A 24,092-nucleotide genomic window follows, 5' to 3' on the forward strand; every position below is an offset into this window, starting at 1 on the left:
GTTTTCCGAAGGAAAGGAGATCCTCGATGTATCAAGAACGTCTAAAGGGCGAATAAAAGAGGGAAATGATCGCATGGTTGCTTTTTTCTGGCGCGCTGTTTAAAGTTCTTTCTCGAGCTTGATCAGCTCGGCGATTCCATCGTGCATCTCCTTCACAGCCTGATACTCGGTCAGACCGAGACGTCGTTTGTTGGAAATGTCGTAGATACCACCCTCGGCCTCGGTGTGCTCTCCGCGAGTACCACGGACCTGGAGATTGAACTTTCCAGCAATTTCTTCAAGCTTCTCCCTGTTAGCGGCCAATTTAGGCAGTTTGATGTGTACAGAGGCACGGACAGTAGTACCTAAGTTGGTAGGGCAGAAGGTCAAGAAACCAAGACGGTCGTGGTGGGAGAAAGGAAGTCGTTTTTCGATCTCGTTCACGGCGCTCACCAGACGACGGTAGACCTTCAAGGAAAAGAATGTTAATTACTTAACTTGAAAGGCTATAGACTTTTTTGTTCCTACGATCATTGATATAGTCATTAGATTGCGGATATTTGTTTAATCATACTTCATTTAATTATTTTTTGTACCTGTCCAAGATCACCGCCCATCTGCATGGAAATGATACGGAGATGATCTTCCTCGTTGCACCAGACCAAGAAGGTCTTGGCATCGTTGTGGTAGATACCACGGCCAGTGGGCCAGAAGCGGCAAGCATTGGCAGCTTGCAAGAAGCGATCACCCTCCTTGAACAGGAAGTGGTCGTCGATCAGTTTCTGCTGAACTTCTTTGCTCATACCAGTTAGAGGATAGAAAGTTCCCTTGAGTTCGCCCTCTAAGCCAGACAGAGTGCTAGAGACTTTCTCTTCCATTTCTTTGTACTGAGCTTCAGTCAGGCAGGGGTTGAATGGATAGCCTTCCAGAGAACGGCCGCATCTTACACGGGTGGAGACGATGAACTCACCCTGGGAAGAATAAAGGATTAATCAATACTTTATATTTATTAAATTCTTGAGAGGAATGGTTATCTTAGAAGTAGCCTAGGAATCATTCTTCCACTACTACTGAACGAGTATGAATTTATTATAATTATAGTTTTATAGTTATTACCGAATAAAAATAAATTTGCAATAATATTTGCTATATTAATCTTAATCCTGTATGTTATAATAAATACTGTGCGTTTCATTGCATCTAAACTACAATCTAACTCAATACTAACAGCTGGGTCAAGGTTGCCAAGGCTATCGACGTCTCCAAAGTCTTTTGGTGGATGCTTGTCAGTCTTCTTGAAGCCACCATGGTAGTCTTCGATGATGGGATCGAAGAGGTCAGCAAAAACTGTGTAAGAATCAGCATCAGGCGCGTAGATACCGACACCAGAGTCCAGATTCTCCACTCCAGACTGGATCACATCAAGGAGGGTGGATCCAAAGGAAGTCTTCTTTGTCTTCAGTTGATCGAAGACCTCTTTGGACAGATACTTCTTCAGCAGAGATTTGCTGTCAGAGCCAGCCACTTTGGAGAAGCCAGCTTCCAGTTTGTCCAAAACTGCCTGGTCAACCATATTGCTATTTTTCTTGCTATAAACAATTAAATTACACTATAAATTAAGTATTAAGAACATACGATATGGAAAATAATTTTTAAAACAATTTGAACATTTTTTTAATGTTCTTGACTACTTTTAAAAATATAGTAGATTGAACCTAGAAATTTTGTTCAAATTAATCAATACAAGAATAAGACAGTAAGATAGTAAAATCACGAATGCAAAATGTAAAGTAATGCAATGGATCTACAAACAGATTTTTACACTTATAAGATAACCGTATTTTACATGAAGCAAAAGAATATCAAATAGATTAATAGGACCAGGAGAATTAGTCTTTCCTTCTTTGCTATTCGATACATAATGTTTTCCACTTCAATGATAGATTGGAAATCAATTATAGCGTAGACGGGACTTTTGTAACAAGGTCGTTTAATTTCTTATCAGTGTCTCTTATCGTGAAAAATTACGTGTTTATTTGCACGTATTATTCGTACCAGATCGTCTACGATAGTCATAACTGTCTGCTATATTACGATATACGCGATAGTACAATGGAATATATTTCGAGATTTTAGAAAATCCGCTGTATCGATATGCATACATAGTATCTGCCTTGTATAAAAATTGGTTTAACAGTCGCATTTTTATGTACATATCATAAATGTAGAAGCTTTTTGAAATTGGTGATAAGCAGCAAGATAGCCAGTGCAAATATTGAAGTTCTTAATTGCGGTGAAACAGAATTTAACTTTGAATATTTGCGATGAAGTATACTCTTTATTTCCCTCTTTTTTATTAAATATATTTTGCTAATTGATACTTAACAAAAGTTGTATTGTAATTAATACATTTGAAATATATGAATATGATATATCTAAAAAATTCTATTATCACTAAAAAGTATTTGTATATTATATTATAATGAATGAGTTACAACCACTAACACATTCTTTACATTCCACTATTCATATGTGCAGATATAATAATCTCAAGCTAATTACGTCTAATTTTTTCTTCTGGAATTAATTCGAACAAACTATTTAAAGTAATAAACGTAACTTATCAAAACACGTAGTTTACTAATATTTAAAAATTTAATGTTAAATAATGTTATAGAATAAAAAGTGCGCTAATAAACTATAAACAATTTTTATTACAACCTAATGTTCTATAAAAATTAAATATTATGGTGTACTATTGAAATATTAACGCGTTAACGCAATGTTTTACTTCATTTTTTGTTCAACCAATTTACATCATACAATCCTGTTCTTTTTTAACATTGCGACTACGAAAAAGATTCAATTCATTTTTCGTATCTTAATAATGATATATAAATTATTTTCATTTTCTTTATTTTTATTCTTTAGTTTTTACGTACTATGTACTATTTCACTATTCTGTTCTTAATTTGTTAATAAAAATAAATAATATAAAAATATTTATGCAACTTCTACGAATTTAATTAAACAAACGAAAAGGAGTAAGATATTAGATAAAGGTACTTTGGATATTTTGTATATTTCTGCCTATTATATATATATTCTATGAATTTTTGCATATTTAAATTTCTCATAAACGCATAAAAATCCATAGTCTACATATTATCCATTCCTAAAACATCCCCCACTATTCTCATCATTTTCCTTTGAGACACCTTGTATGTTGTACATAACCCATATAACTTTTACGTAACATCACCCTCATCGTAATGCAACTTTCACAACCCTCTTGCAACTCCATGATTACAAAACAATCTCATCGACGATGACGATGCTTCAACAAATTTCCCCATACACGCTCTATATACTAATTATTGTAACCATAATTAATTACAAGTTTTCTAACTATCACGAAACATCTGATGAGTAACAATAAGAAAATATAGAAAAATATAAAAGAAACATTTATTAAAATGTCAGTCGAATTCTCAAAACATACTCAAAACTCATCAATGATAACGATGCTTCAACAAAGAATGATAGTCGGAAAGTGGCAAAGTACCCCTTCAAGCACATACAAAATTCTAGTAAGACATCATTCTATAAGTCCTAATTGTATCATAAAAAGTACAATTACTTATGGCAAAAAAATATGAATTGGAACTTTCTGATTTCAAATGATCATAACTTGGAAATGTAAAAAAAATGTAAAATTTCAAACGCTATTTTACAAAGAAAAGTTGATACTAATATTGTTACTTAATAACAATAACACGCGACAAATTAAGGTAAAACATTACAATATAAATGTCCTATGAAACATGTTTGTTATTATATTATAACTTACTTCGAAAACAAATGGAATGTATTGAATACGAAGAGTTATTGTTACGTTTCATCCTTCTCTTCTTCGAAGTATGCAATGTGTGATGCCTTGTTAGAATATTAGGTGCCTGAAGGGATACAAATTTGTCACTTTTTCGCCATTTTTCTTCTCCCATATAAGCTCTACGAGGTTATTTCAATCATAATAAATCACAAGTTTTCTAACTATCATGAAACATCTAATAATTAACAATATGGCGATGTACAAACAATAAGGAAACGTATAAAAGTATGAAAGAAAAATTTGTTAGAAGTCAACCGAATATCCTTGGCGCTACTCACCAAGTTCCAAATAGTTTAATAGTTTGTCGGGAGATGGGATTAGCAAAGAGGCGAGCCAATGGTCTCACAAAGGTATCCTTTGATGCGGAGAGGGCTTTAAGGAGTTTAAACGAGCCTGACATCGAGAATTCCAATAGCAACAGCTGTCTTGTCGGATCTCATGCACTTTTCTATTGCGCTACCTCGTGAATCGAAAGGGCTCATCGTTACTCGTGTTTGTTAGGTTAGAATCGAATGAGGATAGGGCGCGTTCTCGAAACATGGCGTCGATTTTATACATGAATATGGGAACGAATATATACAAAACATAGTTCAAGCAGTTATAATAAAGCAGTAATACAGAGAATACCATTAGGCATTAAGTGTTTAATAATTTTTATGAATTAAAACATTGAAAACGTCCATCGTTTATGAAAAAATTGAGATAATAATACGATAAATAATGATACATCGTTAAGGAGATAAGATTGTGACATAAGAGGATATTATATTAACAAAGTGTATTTCCTTATTAATGTTATGACTGTATTGCAAGGTGTCAGATATATTGCTCAAAATAAGAAAACATTTGAAATCACGATAAAGCAACTATTTTATACTTTATCATTTTTAAAAACATAGAGTTGCTCAGATTAATTATTTTGTGCAAAATTGCAAAATGTACCTATTACACGATTAGTGACGTAGGCGTGACTCGTCGTTGGTGCACATTTTGAAACACATTTTGATACACATAATATTTCGCTCGAACTTTTCTTCATAATAATAGTGGCAGATTATATTTGGATTAAATACAAAATTCACGTGATTCTTCATCATCAGATACTGATATAAGGGGATAATGATACTACTTGAAATAAGAAATTCATTATCAATATACTTAATGGTATTTCAACGTATCTTTATAAGAATCTGTAAATCTCATATTACATGTATGTGTATCTATGCTCATAGAATTTTATTTGTAATCGCGATATTCTACATCTCTTAGATAATAATATGGATTAATCGCTGTACAATAATCACATTTAATCTTGAGTGATATTTTTATATAAAATAAAACAATTCTTTCGATTCTCAAATTACTCCTCTTCCGTGTCTTTATTTCACAAAACGGAGGAATTCCAACCTCGTCCAATTTCCACAATAATTATTAATAACTTCTACTTTATTTTTAAAAATGAAAAATCTCACAATCACAAGCTAAATGTTTCTCCTCTTTCAGATCACTTTCAATTATATTCGCTCATTCGAGTTCACTTTCTTATTACCGCAAAAAATTGCATAAAAGAGAGAAAGAGAAAATAACAATAAATTAACGGAATCCTTCTGCCTTTTTATTCGAGAACAGTGGTAAGCTGTGGTGTTTTTGTTCTTACTGTAATAGAGCAGATTTCAAGGTAAATTTAAAAAAATAGCATTTGCAACACCATTATTTCCCTCTGCCTTACGATTTATAAAATTAATCGATGTAGCTCCTGTTTAATGATAATTGCAGAATTTGTATTGCTCAACCCTTGGGTTGAAATGTAAAATAGAGAAAGTTCGAGCGAGACTGCAGATATTCGGACAGATGGTGGCTTTTTAACCGAGTCGAAACACTGCTTGTGCCAACCAGCAATACGTACTCGTCCTCGACGTTCGTTTCATCCGACTCGCATATGCCCAGCGACGTGCATACGCCCATTGTCGACGATTATGCGCCGATTATGCCTCGATTATCGCCCCGGGTTATGCGTCTATTTATAAGCGACACGAACAGTTAACGGTCGATCCTCTCTTTCTCTTATGAAACCGTGCATCCGTCGACGACGACGACCACGAGACGATGAGAAGGAAGAACTCAGCCAGACGCTAATCACAACGATGTCACTCGACGTCGACCAGGATTAGGATGACGCGATCCCATCGCGTCTCCAAAGCTTCGCCTCTCTGTTTTTCCCCCGCTATGTGAAAACAGATTCTCAGACACGAGATTTTTCTTCTCTTCCGTATTTCTTCTTCAAACGAGATTTTACGACACCGAGGATTTTATGGCGAATTAACCATTTTAGTGATTGAGAATTGAGTGACGATTTTTGTGCTTGAATTTTTAGTGCGACACTGCGTGTTCTCTCATATTTCCTTCAGTGGTTTCATATTTTCTTGGACTCATGTTCTTTATCGATATCGCTATAATTTCTATAGCTGTTTTTTATCTGTGCGGTAATATCGATCGATTGAAAAGCATCTGCTGGATGATGTGCGTTTTTGGTAATAAATGATAAGTGATTATTATATTTGGAAGGAGCTATCAAAAGACTTCTACAAAAGCATTTCATCGTCAGGAGTAATATGAAAGTTTGATAAATCTAGAGATTTGTATATTTTATATTGACTGTTTTGTTTAAATATATACGTAGAAGAAGGAGACGCTGTCTAATAAAAATTAACGATTGTTACCACAGTAATATAATAAACCTAGATACGATTTCAATCGATCATTAATCTTCCATCGATTTAATAAAAAAAAAAAATTACGAATGATAATGAATGATAAGATAAGGTGCTAAACAACAGACATTTTAACTTACGATCTTAATCAACATTTATATATATTTATAGATATTTTAGAAAAGTGAAGAAATCCCTTTCGTAAATTGTGTTGATCAAAACATTATACACGAAAATTTTATTAATATTATTATATATAAATATATAATATATATAATTAATATATATAACATAAATATATAATATATATAATTATAATAAAATATTATTCCACAAGCTACCGATCTGCAATTCTGTTCTAAACAAATAATTTAAAAGATTGAAATATTTCACGTGCATTTTTTTTAAATACACCGTGATATTAAAAAAAAAAAAAGGGAGAATTGAGAATATAAAAATGAAAATTAATTTCGGTCACTAATATGAGAAATAATTATACGTTAGTAGTTAATTTATTAAATCTTCATAAATACACAAAAGTAATTTTACTCGTATATTCTGAGATAGTTAACGGACAGATCCACGTTGATTAAGACTACTCAATTAATTATAATTAATAATTACATTCTTGAAACATCTTTTTTAATAGTCTGTACACATATTTATTTATACTCTCATATATGCCAGTGGAAATGACTTGCACTCTTATGTTGTCAGATAATATCTTTACCCATACCAAGTCCGATCAATTGTTGTCTTAAGTTTCCTTCTGATATTTTACGAATACGACGGACAACAGCAAACGATAAGGATCAAATAATGATCTGACAGTATTTTTTAATTTATCTCATCACGATATCTTTATTGAAATAGATTGAAATACTCATTATGCCAATTAAACTTACACTTAGTCATTACTAATTTCAATCAAAGTTTCTTACATTTATCGTGTGGCTAATTAACAGAAAGAAGTGTTTCCTTGCTCTGAAAAAATTGGAGATTCTTGTCCTCGACAGGTAAATAGAATTTATAGCAAAATCTAGTACGATTTCGACATTCTAAATATTTTTTCTAAAAATTCTATTCATTCTAAATTTAGAAATAATATTTTCGTTAGGGCGTAACTCAGTCAAAAAATTATTTTAAATATTACACAGGAACGTTATCAAAGAATTGTTTAAATTGAAGAATAAAAAATAAAATAAAAATTAAAAAGTGGGAAAAAGATGTTTTAAACGTTTTCCATCGAGCGCATTCTCCTTCTCATTGTAAATAGATGGAAAATTCGTTTTCACAAAATAATAAATGGGATCTATAATAAAATTTATTGTTCTTTTAAATTGCTAAATATTTTATTATCATTCTGTTATTTTATAAATTAAAAAAGAATATTGTCACTAGAGCATAATTCGTAGAAAATAATACTTTAAATTCTAAACATTAGCAATTCCTAAAAAAATATTTTTACTGAATGAAACAGTATTCTACAAATTGCAATAAAATATTACCACAGAGCTCTTTAGTCATTCCTCGTAAATCGGAAAAAAGAGGGAGAATTAAAAATTGCAAAAAAAAAGCCTTTGAAATATTTTCCAGCGAGCATATTTCATTCGGAAAGTGTAACAACGGTAACAAGGTAGGCGAAGTGAACATAGGCCGATATATCGTGCGAAATGCAAATAAAATTTTTCAGTCGACCTGTTTCTCGTCCACGCCCCTGCGTAAGGGCAGAGGGTTAACCCTTTTGTGTGAACCAACAGGGGTAGTCCCTACCCCACTATAAACGTCGGCTACACACTCGACCAAGCTCCTTTATAAGGAACTTAAGAGAACGTCCAAACAACACATTTAATTCTAAACCAATAGAATGAAATAAAAAAAAGGTAGAAAAAAAAAGTTCCCATTTAATATTTCTCTGAGAAACAATACAACGCTAATTAATAAAAATAAGTTTTTCTTATGATCCAGTATCGAGTAAATGAATAACTATACACTAATTATAGACATAGATAAATGGAAAAGCAGTTTCTAATTAATTTGATATTGGCGAATGAAACTGCTCCCTAACTCTTAGAGTCTAAGATAATAGACGCTAAAAGTTTCAGTCGAGAGGGATCTTTGACCTGTACATCAAACTTCGGAGGACATAAACTCTGTTGACGGTTCGATACTTAAAGTGTGGGAAACACGAAGGATAATGAAGTCCTGAGTAACTTGTAAGCAAGGTTTAACGATCGAGCGATGGGAACTTCGATGCTTTGCTGACGAATAACTCGAATTAAATCTGTTTTTTTTTTTTTTTCATAATACCGATACTACGAGTTTTATACGTAAAGCTTGTGTTTTTACACGACAAGTGATATTTTAGTCTTATATCTTGCACTCATATTTTTTGGAGATTTTTTTTTGAAATAATTTTGAGTTTGTCTTATGTTATTATTAAATAGGGAGAATGTATTTTGTATTTATACTTGTTACCAATTTGTTTTTAGAGATTTTTCAAACCAGCCCTGGTTCCTTTTCATCTTGCTACTGAATAGACAGATTGTATTCTGTTTTACATATTCTTTTTAGTTTCTATCTCTGCCTCTACTTCGTGTATTCATACTACTGAATAGATGCAGTATGTTTTATTTTACCAATATTTGTAGAAGTCTTTTAAAAAGATCCTGGTTATCCTTTATAGCGCTATTCAATAGATAGGGTGCATTTTACTTTGACGATTCTTTTTCAAATATTTGTGACCCATTCAGTACCAAATTTTTTTTTTATAATCTGAGAAAAATTTGTTCTAAATAATTATTAAGAATAAAGTCGTATCTCTTTTATGTCTCTGTAAGACTTTGACAGAACGTATTAAAATACCATTCCTTGTATTAATAAAATTAAAAAGAAACAATAGAAATATCTCTCCCCAATAAGATCACAATTTTCCCATACATAATAACTACACACTTCTAGATGACTCACTCGAGTCTTCGATGCATCAATTACGAATTCCATGAATGTCTGATCTGACGTCCTGCTACGTCACTAGGCGGGCACCGAGCCAAGTGACGTCACCGATGAACCCCTAAACCGACTCACACACATAATACAGCATTCTCCCAAAAAACCTAAAAACCCCAAATAATCTATCTTAAAATTTTTTATCCAACAACAATACATACGCAACGGACCCAAAAAAAAAATACTCATACAAATGTACACATAATGCATCATAATATATCTTTCTCACAAAAGATCAAACAAATCCTAAAAGTAATCGTTCTTACAAATTGCTCGCCGTAAATATTCAAGGAATACGTACTCGTCGTTCGACGTGGTATCCTTAGAGGTACATCCGCCCATGACGACGACGACGACGACAACGATGACGACGCCCCGGCGAGAGAGACAGCGAGCGAGAAACTGACAGAGAGCGGTGAACCTCGTGTGTTCACCTCTCGATAATCGAACTTCACCTCTTCACCACGTTTCTCCTTCCCCAACGTCCTGTAGGAGGATCTTCGAGACCGGAAGTTCACGGGGGGGAACAAGAGAGGGTGTGGGTGGCGGCACACTTCCTCGACGAGGCAAGATGGACGGAAAACGAACGCGTGTTATACACGGGACACGCTATACTTGTGTATGTAGCGTGTACTTCGAAGCACTTCCGGTTGTCCTTGGCGTCGACGGGGGGTAGTCACCCCTGGCAGAGAGTCAAAGGTCCTGTGTCTTGCCGATCGTTGTCCCCTTTCACGGGATTATCCGTCGAAATATTCTTCTTCTCGCGAATAAACTTTCTAATGATGGTTTAAAAAAGCTGAGAAGTCGATTGTCAGTCTCTTCCCCTCTTTCTTTCCAATTTTTATTTTAGTTAACATCACCGGGCAATTTAGTTAGAGAATTATAAATCGCAACTAGTAGTAAATGATTCACTGGATACTGTTATATATTATGTAAATAATAATGTTGTATATATAATTATTTATATATAAATATTACTCTTTAAATGATAGGTTATTTTAATACTTCCGTCGATTTAGATTAGTGAACACATAAATTCTCTAACTGTTCTTGAACGGTGCAGTTCCGGTCACACTGGCTGACTAGCGTAGTACGGAAGGCGCTGACAGAATCGTACACCGGCTACGGTCGATTGGAAAATTGATTATTCGCGCTGGTACGCGATCCTCGATCGTAAAGAATTCGTATTAGAGTTAGAATCGGTCGTGGGAGATAAGGAACGTTTGAGAACCGGTAAGAAGGAAAAATCGGCGAATGGGCGTCTGTTACTGGTAGCAATCGCGATCAATGCGTCTACACTCTATTATTATGTCTTTCCTGGTCGCGGGTGAAAATGAAAGCGGATTGCGTGTGTCCCGGGGAACCCTGACGGCCGTCAATCGATATCGAGTACGCAAACGTGAAGAAATTCTCGCGACTTCCGGTTGTAAAACTTCGCGATCCTTTTTAGGACGTATATCGTTCATATAACGCGCCAAAAAATATTGCAGTATAAAAATGTAATAAATAGATGGTAAAATAATAATTTACTATTATGTAAGAAGATATTGAAAAGGATTAGCCAGTGCAATCGATGTATGGTCTCTTACTCACCGTCTCGAAAGAAGGAAAGAGAACGATCAGAGAGCGCGGTTCGGCGAGAAAAATCCTCGCAAAAAGAACGCCTTCTAAAAATTAGTCACAGTCGTTAGGAATGTGCGTATATGGTCGTTGTTCCTTCGAAGGTAGATAGTGTCTTTTTTATACGAGAGAAGTATCCTTTTCGCTGGTACTTTATCTCTCTGTTCGCGTGTCCTTCGAACGGTCTGTCTCCTGCGTTGTCCTGTGCGTACGTATTATATATGTGTGCGTTTTGTCGAGATGGTCGCGCGCTCGCGCTCTTCTATATAATATGTATATACACGTTAAGTGTGTGCGTTTTGTAACGTATCCAATTATCGTGTCGCGGAATAGAACGATAATACTTTGGGCGCGCGTCGAACTTGCGAAAAATTCTCGGCGTGTCGCGTGTGATGTGAACACTACAGTCTCTACGCTATCACTAAGCAGGAGGCATTTCTGCGTGCCGTGATCTCTCTCTGTCTCGCTCCCTCGCTATCTGTCTCGCTCACTACCTCCCTCTCCCTCACTAGCTATGTCCTTGTCTTTTCAGACTACTATTCTCTCTCTTTCTCTCTCCGCGACTCTCCGTCCCTTTCTTCCTTTCGTCCACACGAATCTCCGCTTGCCCTCTCTTTTTACTCCTGTCACTCTGTCATTACTTCGCTCCTTCTCTCCCCTTAAACGACTTTCCCCCTTTTCGCGAATTCACGCTCCTCCTCTCTCTCTTTTTCCCGCTTTTCCCATCGGATCCACTTTTATTTTCCTCTTCTAAAGCCATCTCTGTTTTTTCCCGGTTCCACGGTGCTCCTCTGTCCCTTTTGTTCTCGCTCGCTGCATCTCTCGCTTCTCTTCGCTCGTGATCGTCTGTCCTTTTTGAACCTACCACTCGTGGCGCTAGTTGTCCTCGTCTCACTCGCTACGTATAGCGCTCTCTCTTGCACGCTACTCACTTCAGGGTGGGGCACACCGGCGTCCAGCACAGAAGGATACCCGGTCGATAGCACGCACCTACACCTACACCAGCCAGCAGCCTCCCGTGTTACGTATGCGTGGAAAATCACGCATACGCGTTTAACTCATTTGTACAGACGAGAAACTATACGCGTAGGCATAGAATGTGTCAGAATGGCAGTTTTCGGCCCTGCTTAAAAACGTATGACGTTCAATGTAACACCGCAATGCGTTTTAAACTTAAGTATGTTGGTATTAATTCAGATGTATACAAACGTATTTGTAATATCTTCCTTTGTTCTTTCTTTGGAATCTAAGTTGAGTGTGTTAATTAAATCTTTTACTACTGTTAACTACTTTTAATACAATTCAATTTTTCCAAAAGGAATGTGAATAGTAATATGGAAATCGATGTTTAAAATTAGGTAGTTTGCAATATTCCTTCTGAAAGGGTAGTAGACATGTCTCGGTTAACCCTTTTATAGGCAATGGGATTTATATACTTTTCCCACCAACTAAAGTCAAACGTGTAGGCAATATGAAAATGTATTCCCGTTATGAAAGTGTGTTACCATAGAAAACTGGAACCGTACAAATAACCACAGAGAAATTAAGATCAAATTTTATTAAATATTTGTTTTATATTAAATCTTGATTTAATAAAATGTATCCAATATAGTCGATGGGAATCACACTGGCCGCTTATCCCCCTATTTGCAAAGCGCCATACAAAGCAAAAATGAATATAAAAATTTATAAAAATAAAAATTTGTATTTTATAAAAATGAATATTATTGCTTTACTAAAATAAATCTGTATTCGCTTTAATATGCTCTGTATCAACATTTTTGCTTTTTGAGAAAAATTTAAGTTGTGTCCACGACAGAATTACATAAATGTGTCTACATAGACAATGAATCTAGTCGATAATGTCAATCCCATTGATTTTTCTTTTACGATTTCGAGACGCGTTTCCATGATGTCTATAGCAAGCGCTACTTTCTACATTTTTCGCGGAGATCGGGAAACGACGGAGAACCGGTGTATCGAGAAATTCTGGATCGAGCTGAGCCAGTCGAATTCAGCGAAACTTCACCCGAGAACAAAAAAAGAGGAACGACACTCGGTCACGTTTACTCGACCAATTTGCTCTCTGCATATTAATCTTTCGTAACACTTCGATTTTCGCATGAGCACGACGTAATCGAAATTAAAGATTAACATATCGGAAAGTTACATTAATCCTAACAACTATCAGCCTGACAAAATGACGAATGTTCACATCTTTATCTTTAAAGCTATTAAAATCATGTTAAGTATTTGACAAAATTAATATTGTCCTTTAGCGAGCTAGAAATATTTGCCTATTTTTATCATACTACTTTAATTATAATACAGTTACAATAATCTATAATTCTTCTTTGTTATTTCTAAATTTATTAATATATTATCTCAAATGATTTCAAATATTCTCAATAAAAAGTGAAACTCAAATATACATCTACTATTTTATTAAAATAAATTGAAACATCAAAGTACAAAAATACAGTAGCGATCAAAGAATAATTGATAAAAAGCAATAGTACCGTTCTATACAGGCTCCTAAACGCATCATATAGAATAAACAGCGAAGAATCTCCTTGTATATTTTAAAGAGCAGACGAGACTCTATTCCCTGGAATTTAATATTCGTCTCTCGTTACATATATGAGACTCAAATTACTTTAGGCAAGTACATTATGAATGTGTGCACGTATCACGATGAACAGAGCGACGAAAACCGATAATACAGGGGAACCTAATAAATGGTTCGACGTTTACTCGGGCCAACTACTCAGAAGCTGATGGCAGATTATGAACGCGTGAAAAACTCATGCACGCGTATTATATCGTGTTTCGTGAAATTGCTTTCATGAAGTCATAAATGCCAAGGAAAGTATAACTCATTCAATTATTGACATAATTTTGGTATAAAGGCGTCTTCTAATTGTTATATATACAGGGTGCTTGGTAACTGGTGCTACAAGCGGAAAGGGGGTGATTCTACGCGAAAAAGGAAGTCGAAAATATAGAATAAAAAATTTTCGTTCGAGGCTTTGTTTTCGAGAAAATCGACTTTGAATTTTCGCTCGGTACGCGTGCACTTTATCGCGTCTCGTTATAACCGATCTCACTGTAGATCGTTGTTTCCATGGAAAAATGAAAAAAAAAGAAAAAATTTTATTCTACATTTTCGACTTCTTTTTTCGCGTAGAATCACCCTCCCCCCTTTCCGTTTGTACCACCAGTTACCAACCACCCTGTATATTATATAAAGTCAATTTAAACTTACTGTATAAATCTAACAGTTCTTTCCAAATTTTCTACTAGACATATGTATTTTCTGCTAAATATATTTTCCAACATTCTCAAAAAAAAAAAAAAAAACTCTGAATTTCAAGGAACTTCTCTCTAAACTCATATCTATACTTTAATAGATCAGCAAAATTCTAGAATTTTATCTCGATCTACTTCCCACGATCTCTATACCTATTTCCAATTAAATAATAACTCTGAAACATATCTGAATCCCCTAACACACCATCGTTCCCATTGCAGAGGCTGTTTAATCATGATCGAAGCTGACTAACAGTGAATAAAATACCGCAACGAGGGGTCGTCCGCCAAGAGTGGAGAATCGAGTCAAGGTGCATCATCTCCCATTGCGTGCCATGTCTCTGTGCGAATACGCAATTTCACAGGGCGGAGAGGGATGCGGATTACCCGCTAGTAAGTGCATGATTATCCTACGAGAGGAACACGGCCTCGTGCAATAATGGAGGTGTGAACGATCGTAAGATGTCATTTTCTTCATTCACTTGTGTAATATTATGCATGCACTGGTACCTATACGTCACAAGTGCGCGCATACATTCTACGGTGACGAGCTTGTGAATGAAAGCGGGTTAAAAAGCGCATTCACTATGAACGTGTGTACTAAATATGTACCATGAGCTTCTCTAGCGCGTATCGTGGTTACGCTGTATTGTTCGCGATCCTTGTAATTCTGTAGAGTAAATTAGTTGGTTGTTCAAAGAGAGATCATTTTTGAAGACAAATAATGTCTTGTTTGTTAAAATTAATTATTTGGTAATGTCAATCGTTGGCTAATATAAATTATATTCTTCAATGTTTTATTGATATTATAGTTTTAGTATTAGCTATAAGTAGACTGCTGACTCTCTCCTTAGTTCGAGTTTGATTAATTCTTTAATGATCTTTTTATGATGTTTTTATTTGGTAGCGTCAATCGTAGGATAATATAAATTACGTTGTTCATAGCTTCATTGGTGTTAATTACATTTGCTTATAAGCAGACTGCGGACTTTCTCTTTACTCTGACTTTGATTAATTCTCTGATGAGTCTTTCACGATTCTAAGACAAACCTATTCTCAGAGTTTCACACCTGTCGCACGCACATTCCTGCCACGTGCTGTCAAATTTCCACATGTATTCTCGGAACTGATCCTTATTCGTACGTGACAATCGAGCTTAAACAGCCGCTTGATTACCGGTTGTCTGTTCTATTATTCTAACAACGGATAAATAATAATGGTGTTGAATATATTTGAAATATGAAACTGGATGATAACATAGAAAGTCGACACAGTCATACTAAATCATTTACAATGAGAATACCTTTGTCTATTTTTGGAAAATTTAGGGGAAACTGAATTTTACTTCAGAGGAGAAGCTTCATTAAGAAATCTTGAATTTCGTGCCTCTGAATTCCTACTTTTATGGAAAAATAGCTTGGCACATTTAACGTAACGAATAAATGTATAATCCAATACAGGCAGCGATAAGAATCTGAAAATGTTTTCAAACTTTTTGAAAGCCTAGCGTAGTAAAAAAGTTAGGCCTCGATCCAAAGGACCTAATTTGCGTAAAGTTTGGGTCGATACAGAAGAATATCAATTATGAATTTACAAATACATCCAAAGATGAGTCTTAACGTAACAAATTAGTACGAATATAAAACACCTAAAACAGCACAGAAAAATGAATATAAAATTTTGTCTATTTTCTTCGTCTTTCCTCTTGAATACACCACAAAAGACATTTTACCTCAAACATGTTAAAAGTCTTCAATTAATTTTCAGTACTTATATCTCTCGATACCGTAACATAGAAATTTCATCCCCTGAAACCTAGAACCACTGATGCAATTTAAAATACAAACTCGAATCAAACGCGATGAAAGCAAAGAGTAACGACTCGTCTTTTGGCTGCCCTTTCGAAGTTTTTTGCGCTAGCCTGAAAAGCCTGGACGAAGATGAAAGAACGACGAAGGGTGCGAACAGAAGCGCAACATGCAGCCCAGAGTAAACGTGGATACTTTGTTTTCATTGTTTCGACTTGTTGGCCGACTTGCGGCCACTTGTATCCTCGCCCTAGGCCCTGTGTAATTTTATCTTCTCTTTTCTTTTTTTTGTTTCTCCATCGAGGAACCCGTGATCACCTCAACGGATCTTTTTGATTAATTTACTGTCAAGGGCATCAATTAAACATCGAGCAGCCCTTCTGTGCCGGTCACTGAATGTTTTCTGTTCTTTTGAGGCATTTCAAGGCAAATCGGGCAACAGGAGAATTATTGGGGATGAGATGCATATGAATAGAAAATTTAATTAACGTGAAGATAAGATGCGTAGACTTTGATATTTGAGCTGAGTTTTGAGCTAAAGTTTTGATCTGATTGAAATTGTTTTATACTTAAATTGAGTAACGAACTGTGTGAAAAATACAAATATTTTTATTAGCGGATTCATTATCTTTGAAGTGCTTGAGTAATCGAGGTACTTAGTTAAATTACTTAAAAATTTGTTTAATGTAAAAGAATTTATCGGGAACTGAACGAATTTACCTGGAAGTGTTATAAAAGGGATATTATGGGAAACGGGAATTAAAAATATAAAAAGGTCTTATAGAAAGTATAAGATGATAGAACTAATAATAAAAATTTCTCTGAGTATCTCAAATTTTAGAAATACCATTATCTGTCATTCGATAATTTTCAAAAACGATCGTCAATTTCTTGGTAAAAGGGATATTATGGGAAACGGCTTAAAAATATAAAAAGGTCTTGTAGAAAGTATAAGATGATAGAACTAATGATAAAAATTTCTCTGAGTGTCTCAAATTTTAGAAATACCATTATCTGTCATTCGATAATTTTCAAAAACGATCGTCAATTTCTTGGTAAAAGGGATATTATCGAAAACGGCTTAAAAATATAAAAAGGTCTTATAGAAAATATAAGATGATAGAACTAATAATAAAAATTTCTCTGAGTATCTCAAATTTTAGAAATACCATTATCTGTCATTCGATAATTTTCAAAAACGATCGTCAATTTGTTGGTTACATAATGGTGCTCACAGAGAAATTTCGAGATATTCTATCAGGTGTAACGCGATACAATTCGAGGCTATTTGCGGGGTACAAATGAATCAAAAAGGACAACGATACGAAATGCGATTACGATTTGTATCGAGTTTCGAGAACGTCTCATCGTCTTAACCGATAAAACAATCGTAACACACTGTATTTCGTTATCTTGTTATAATAATCAGATAAGACGGACTTCGCAACACATGATTTCATTATTCGTTTTCCTCTCTCCACGTTAGAAAATTATAACCGAACGTGATAACGATCGACGGCCTTCGTGAGATAATAGAGTCTTTGGTATTTTTCCTCTGATTGATCCTACTTTTTTGAAAAACCAAGTTCAGCAAAATTATTGTCATGATTCTGAAACTTATATTAAATATTTCTCTTTGATAATGATTCAGTAATTTATTTACGTAAATTTGTAAATTTGATGAAAAATTGATGCAAATTTTTGCAGTTAAAGGAAGTATCTTTCTGTTACTTAAGAAATAAATTAAAAATTCTAAAAGAATATTTTACGACTGTAAGTACAAATGAATACGAAAAGTATACAACTTGCGAATTTACTATCTTGTACAAGTAAGGAAGATAACATTCAAAGATCGATATCTTGTAATCGATAACATTGATAAAAACATATTGTTGTAAGAATATCTGATAGGAAATTAATTTCTCGTAATCATGATCGTTGTATAGAAATTTATTCGAAAAATTGCTAGATTATAGAAGAGCTAATTAAATGGTCCGGTTGATATTTACAGAGGAATTATACTTTTATGTAACCTACTACTCTTTCAGAAAATTTAATTCAGCCACTCTTTTCATTAAAGGTTTCAATTATTCTCAAAGAAGTATAATTAAATTTTAATACGAGGAATTTTATTAAAAGTAAGGGACTACGTACGTACACACAAAATCTACTCGATTCCATCTAACTGAGTATCATTTGATCTTGTACACATGTAATCACTAATTATGTAGTTTTTGTCACTAATGACTTTATAATATACAGGGTGGTTGGTAACTGGTGGTACAAGCGGAAAGGGGGTGATTCTACGCGAAAAAAGAAGTCGAAAATATAGAATAACAATTTTTCGTTCGAGGCTTTGTTTTCGAGAAAATCGACTTTGAATTTTCGCTCGGTACGCGTGCACTTTATCGCGTCTCGTTATAACCGATCTCACTGTAGATCGTTGTTTCGATGGAAAAATGAAAAAAAAAGAAAAAATTTTATTCTACATTTTCGACTTCTTTTTTCGCGTAGAATCACCCCCCACTCCCCTTTCCGTTTGTACCACCAGTTACCAACCACCCTGTATAAAGGACCACCTTAAAATAAATCAAATAAATAAAGAAGTAAAATTGGATGTTTAAATCGATACTGAAGAGAGGAAAAAAGAAGATTGTGCAACGTGAATCATGAAAATTATGCGCGGTAAACATGACGATACCCGAGAACGTCGCTGCAACATCCTGTTACGTCATTGTCGCATTATTTCTGCCTTGAATCCGTTCAGAATATAAATTCTACCCAAGTGAATCCAGACGATCGGGATCTATGGGATGGTCGAATTGCAAAATCGCGACCGACCTTCCATAGGTGCCAAACAAAAGTAAAACAAACGTAATTCTACGAAACTGAGCTTGTTAACATCTTCAACTCAAAGATGGAAGAATTTTCTAGTGGTAGACGCTCGTAAATGGCATGTATCACGTTGAATATCGAATCTTGGAAATTATATAAATCGGATATTTCAAATAAGTGTTATGTTAATTTATCGATGATATTTAAAAATGAATCACTCGAAATGAAAAAGCGTATTTATAAATCATAGGTTACAAGCTTTAAGATTATTTATAAATATATAAAAGAATTTTTAATTCGAACGTTTTGAATATCATATTCTTTTATGCAATTTAGCTGATTTACAATTATTGAACGATTTGTACGTCTGTAGATGTCGTTTCATAAATTGCTAATTACAAAAATCATGAGAAGTAACGTTAACATTTTTCAATTAGTATAAACTGGAATGTATTAGTTTACAACTTGTAACGCTTTAAATATACCGTTTGAACGAGAATTAATAAGATTTAACAATGTAAGAACTAAGAGTTACGTAATATAAAATAAATTCCATTTAGTATGGATCCTATGAAAATTTTGGAAATAAGTTTGTGCGTGTGTATGTGTGTTAAAGACTCATATGTAACAAATACAAATGTCAATTGGATAAATATTATATTTTAGAGGTGAGGAAGTTGAGAACCACTGTTAACCTATACAGACAGTTAACGCCACTTTCTCCAGGCCCCGGTTAATACGCTTTGTTGATTTACGAACTAGGAGAATTCCATGTGAGTGGAATGATACCGTTTCACTGTTCGTATTCTACTCAATTTGCGAAACCTCGAAGCAAATAAGTCAGTCAAGATGACGATGAATTTAAACGATTATTTTGAGCAATTAAACTTGCAGAAATAATCGCGCGGAATTATAAGAGCAAGGAGCATCACGATCAAGATTTGTTTGCACGTCTCGTTTTGTTATCAATTGACAAATTCCCATGTTTATAGCGAGACACGCGATGCCAATATGCGTATGACTGATTTTTATTTTCTGCGACTTTAAATAATCTCGAGAATTATTCGAATAAATGAAAAAAATAATTGTCCTCAAATAAACGTAATTAATAATCTGGAGGAAATTATTTGCAAATTGCTCGATACCTGTCATTTGTCCTAATTGACATGTATGCTATATGCGTCGATGCAATGTTGTTTGGGCTTGTTTTGTTGTAATTATTATTATTAGTTGCTTGAAATATATAGACTAGATTTTTATTGTACGAAAGTAACACAATGAATTATCCTTATTTTTTGCTACTAGAATGTTGAGAGATAACCTAAAAATTAATTAAATTTTAATGTTATAAATGAGAAACCGTTAGCAGGTATTCGGAAATATTAATTTTCTGATTTATAAAATCAGTTTGGAGTATAAATAAATAATTTCTTTAACGTTTTTTTTATTTTAATAATAACAATATTTGTTTTTCCCCTTGTTAAATAATTAAAATTTTAGTAATTAATAATAAATAATTTTTAATAAATAATTTTTTAATTTTTTATAAGAAGCGCTATAGTTCATTTCCTAATAAATATTTTTTTAATATTTACTATTCTACGTTTGTTGTAAATTAAGCAAACTTTACTTTAAACAAGTCAGATGAAGTTATACTGAACGTATTTAATAAGAATAAATAATACAACAAACCCGATGAAAAATTCATAAGGTGTTAGAAATAATCAGCTTACGTTTTCCTTCCTTCGGTTAACTACAAATGATTGTGAATGAAAATAGAAATAATTATTCCGTGAAAAGTGAATCGACGCGGTTTCCAGAAGCGTTCATCGTCACGGTATAAAGTCTGACAATGAGTAATTGCACACTAGAGATGAGTATTGTGCGACAGACTTGTAGCAGAAAGTAAATATCAAGTCCATTTAAAAGGAACACGGTTTTATAAATAATATCATCGTCAAACGAGTTACGACACGGTTTTACTACGATTAAATATTTGTCCAAGATATTTTATCTGCAAATATCGCGCGATTTCAATTATCTGCCATTTGAATTTTTTCAGTGACGCTACGCCATATAACTTTTCACTTAGTTCATGTTCAATCGACTTAGAACGATGAACTGATATACACGGTTAATTATAAAATGAAGAAAAAGATTTGCAGAAATTATTCAAATTAGTGTCAAATAATTTAAAAAGATTAATACTACTTTGGAAAATTGTTATACAAAATGCAAAGATGGGGTTCAATGATATACATAAACTAATTACGAATATATAGTTGACATGTGAAAAATTAAATGTCTGCGATATTTCTAAAAAATGTTCTTCTCTACTTGTCCTTAAAAATAAAATATTCAAAAAGTTGTAAAAATATTAAAACTACTAAAATCACCTCGTTCTAAAAAATTCTAACTTCCATTGTAACTGTACGAACTGTGGAATCTTAGGCACTTTTTAAGTGTCTAATTTCTATGCAAGCATGGAGAGCAGTTCAAGTAAAACGAGAGAACCGAGTAAGAAGATATATATGATTATAAGTGGCTAGAAAATGGATGGACAAGTCATACATACAATTAGCCGGATGCCGGTCGTTCTGGTCGACTGCGTTAATTCTGGTATGGAATCGCGTAGAATTCTGCGAATTCGTCGAATATTTATCACTTTTATGATAATTGGCTTCGTATCCCCAATATTATTACGTATCTCAGATTTTAGATGCACAAAATTGTACACCATTAGTTAATTTAAGCTTAGTTCAATTTTAGAAGTATTTTATATAAAACAATGATGTAGAAATTTATATTTCCAATTCATAATTTTCTTTCTATGATATTTTTATATAATTTCTTTTATAAATTATATATTTTTAAGATAATCGTTGAAAAATGTACGATATTTTATGGTATTCAGTTCTTCGACTGGAATGCATGTCAATATCATCAAAATGGCGACTTAAGCGCCACCCTCGCAAATTTCTACCGGCTCGTTTCTGTGATTAGACAGTGTCCGGTTTCATGTTATATGAAGATAAATTGCCTACGACGTGTATCATGTGAGAACGAGAACAGTACGTGCAATAAGTTAATTATTAAGATGCAATTCAGGTTCTTCAATCGCAGTCATAATTAAAAATATTTGTTTAAATAAAAAAATATCAATAAATGTTTTTTTATATACATATCTCGTCTCTTTTCTATTTAATCATCTTTACCGATGTATTGATCGTAATTATTCCACCCGCATCGATTAGTGTCGCAATCTGTCGGCAACAGCTCGAAGCTACTTCCCCGCAAAGTCAGCGCGCGGTAACTCAAACTACGTTAATCGATAATCTTAAAAATTTACGAATGTAAAAATATATTTTTACCAGATTTTACACATACATATCTATTTAGAAATATCTTTTTATATCTGCATAATATAACAAAATATTTAAAACCATACATTTACGTAAAAAAAAGTAGATTTAAATTAGTTATTTTTAAAATGTAAGATACTTATTTCCCTTGAAAGATTTCATTAATGTAATAAACTTAAAATTTCAACGCGAATCAGGCTCTATTATTCGGTTGGCAACTAAGTGATTGCGGATTTTGTCAGTGCCACCTAATGACAAAATCCGCAATCACTTAGTTGCCAAGCCAATAGTTCCAACACTGATGCGGACATTTGATATGTCAAGTACTCGCACGAACTAAATATCTAAAAGGAGACGACGAGCAAACCATTCGCTGGTCACAACAAGAGTTAGCCAATTTGTATTTTTAAACTCCATGTAACTTCATCGCTGGCCTCAATTATTAGACTCGAGATTTTAACTTCTATAGGCACGCTCATTGTCACTTCAACAGCAATTGCGCTTTAACTCTACGAGTTTTAGTCTGAATCAATCTCAACCATGTTATTATTCATAGTTACAAAGCAAACAAATTTGTCAAATAGGAAATTATCCTAACCTAAAAGTAATTAAAAAATACGAAATATTTCATCGTGATAAAGTATTACAAAATAAAAAATTACCTAAACTTATGTTTACGAGAACTTCCATTTAAAATTATATTTTATATTATAAAAAAACTATTTGAAATTATACCTTGTATTCGAAAAGAATTATGCCAAATGCAAGCGTTAGATAACGTTCGCGTAAATCTTTCTTTATTGACGCTATCTAAATGAAGAAAACGTACGTACTTACATTTCTCTATAAGCCGAGTGTCGAGTGTCGCTTCTTTCCGCGAATCTTTCTAATCATTAATTCCAACGTAAGTTCCAGATAGTTCTAGGCGACTTGCACGTGCGTGCACGGCTAATGTCAAGGAGAAACTGAAATCTAAAGAGCCTACATGAATTATTAGGACGCGCTATAGTCAGCGATGCAAGAACCTTCGAGATCATAATTACAACGAGTCTTTAGAGCAATGCACATCAATTTCTGTACAACAGACACAGCGAAATATTTACTCCGACCAAGGTTAATCGATAATACCACATATGTATTTTTATTTCCGTGTGATAAAAATCTTCTACTTTTAATAATTGTGAACTACGATTAATTTTTCATTTATTTATCAAAGGTCTATTTTCAATTAAAATAAAAATTCAAGTATTAGAAATATATTATTCAGAGAAAGGAAATGGTCTAAATACAAATAATAAAATGGATAAAGAAGAAGAAGGCACAGCTTTTTATAATGAGATAGAAAGTAAAATGATTTAGTAGAATGATTTAAAATATGAATATACAATGCTGGAACGTGAAGATCGACTAGAGGAGATCCGGAAGCGTCTCCTCGAGAGTTCAAAGACCTTTTGAACAGAAATAATTGCACTCTAAATGAGCGTCGGAAAGCAGTCCAAGACACGTTTATTGTGATTAATAGTGGACACTGGTTAAGCACTATACTGTATTTAGTGATCATGTGAAC

The 24,092-nt window shown here is 33.8% G+C and overlaps 1 protein-coding gene across 1 annotated transcript; it reads right to left on the bottom strand.

Moving 5' to 3' along the window:
* On the bottom strand, positions 1-11,638 carry LOC117205695 (arginine kinase). The gene is made up of 5 exons (XM_033444376.1): positions 11,185-11,638; positions 9,893-10,367; positions 1,208-1,568; positions 576-950; positions 1-447 (listed from the first exon to the last, which is right to left on the bottom strand). The coding sequence occupies exons 2-5, from the start codon at positions 9,931-9,933 to the stop codon at positions 100-102; spliced, it is 1,125 nt and encodes a 374-aa protein (XP_033300267.1). The 5' UTR covers positions 9,934-10,367; positions 11,185-11,638; the 3' UTR covers positions 1-99.
* Between the last annotated feature and the right edge of the window lie 12,454 nt (positions 11,639-24,092).

This window comes from Bombus bifarius, unplaced genomic scaffold, assembly GCF_011952205.1.
Source record: "Bombus bifarius isolate JDL3187 unplaced genomic scaffold, Bbif_JDL3187 scf7180000007992, whole genome shotgun sequence".
In the NCBI taxonomy this organism is placed as follows: domain Eukaryota; kingdom Metazoa; phylum Arthropoda; class Insecta; order Hymenoptera; family Apidae; genus Bombus; species Bombus bifarius.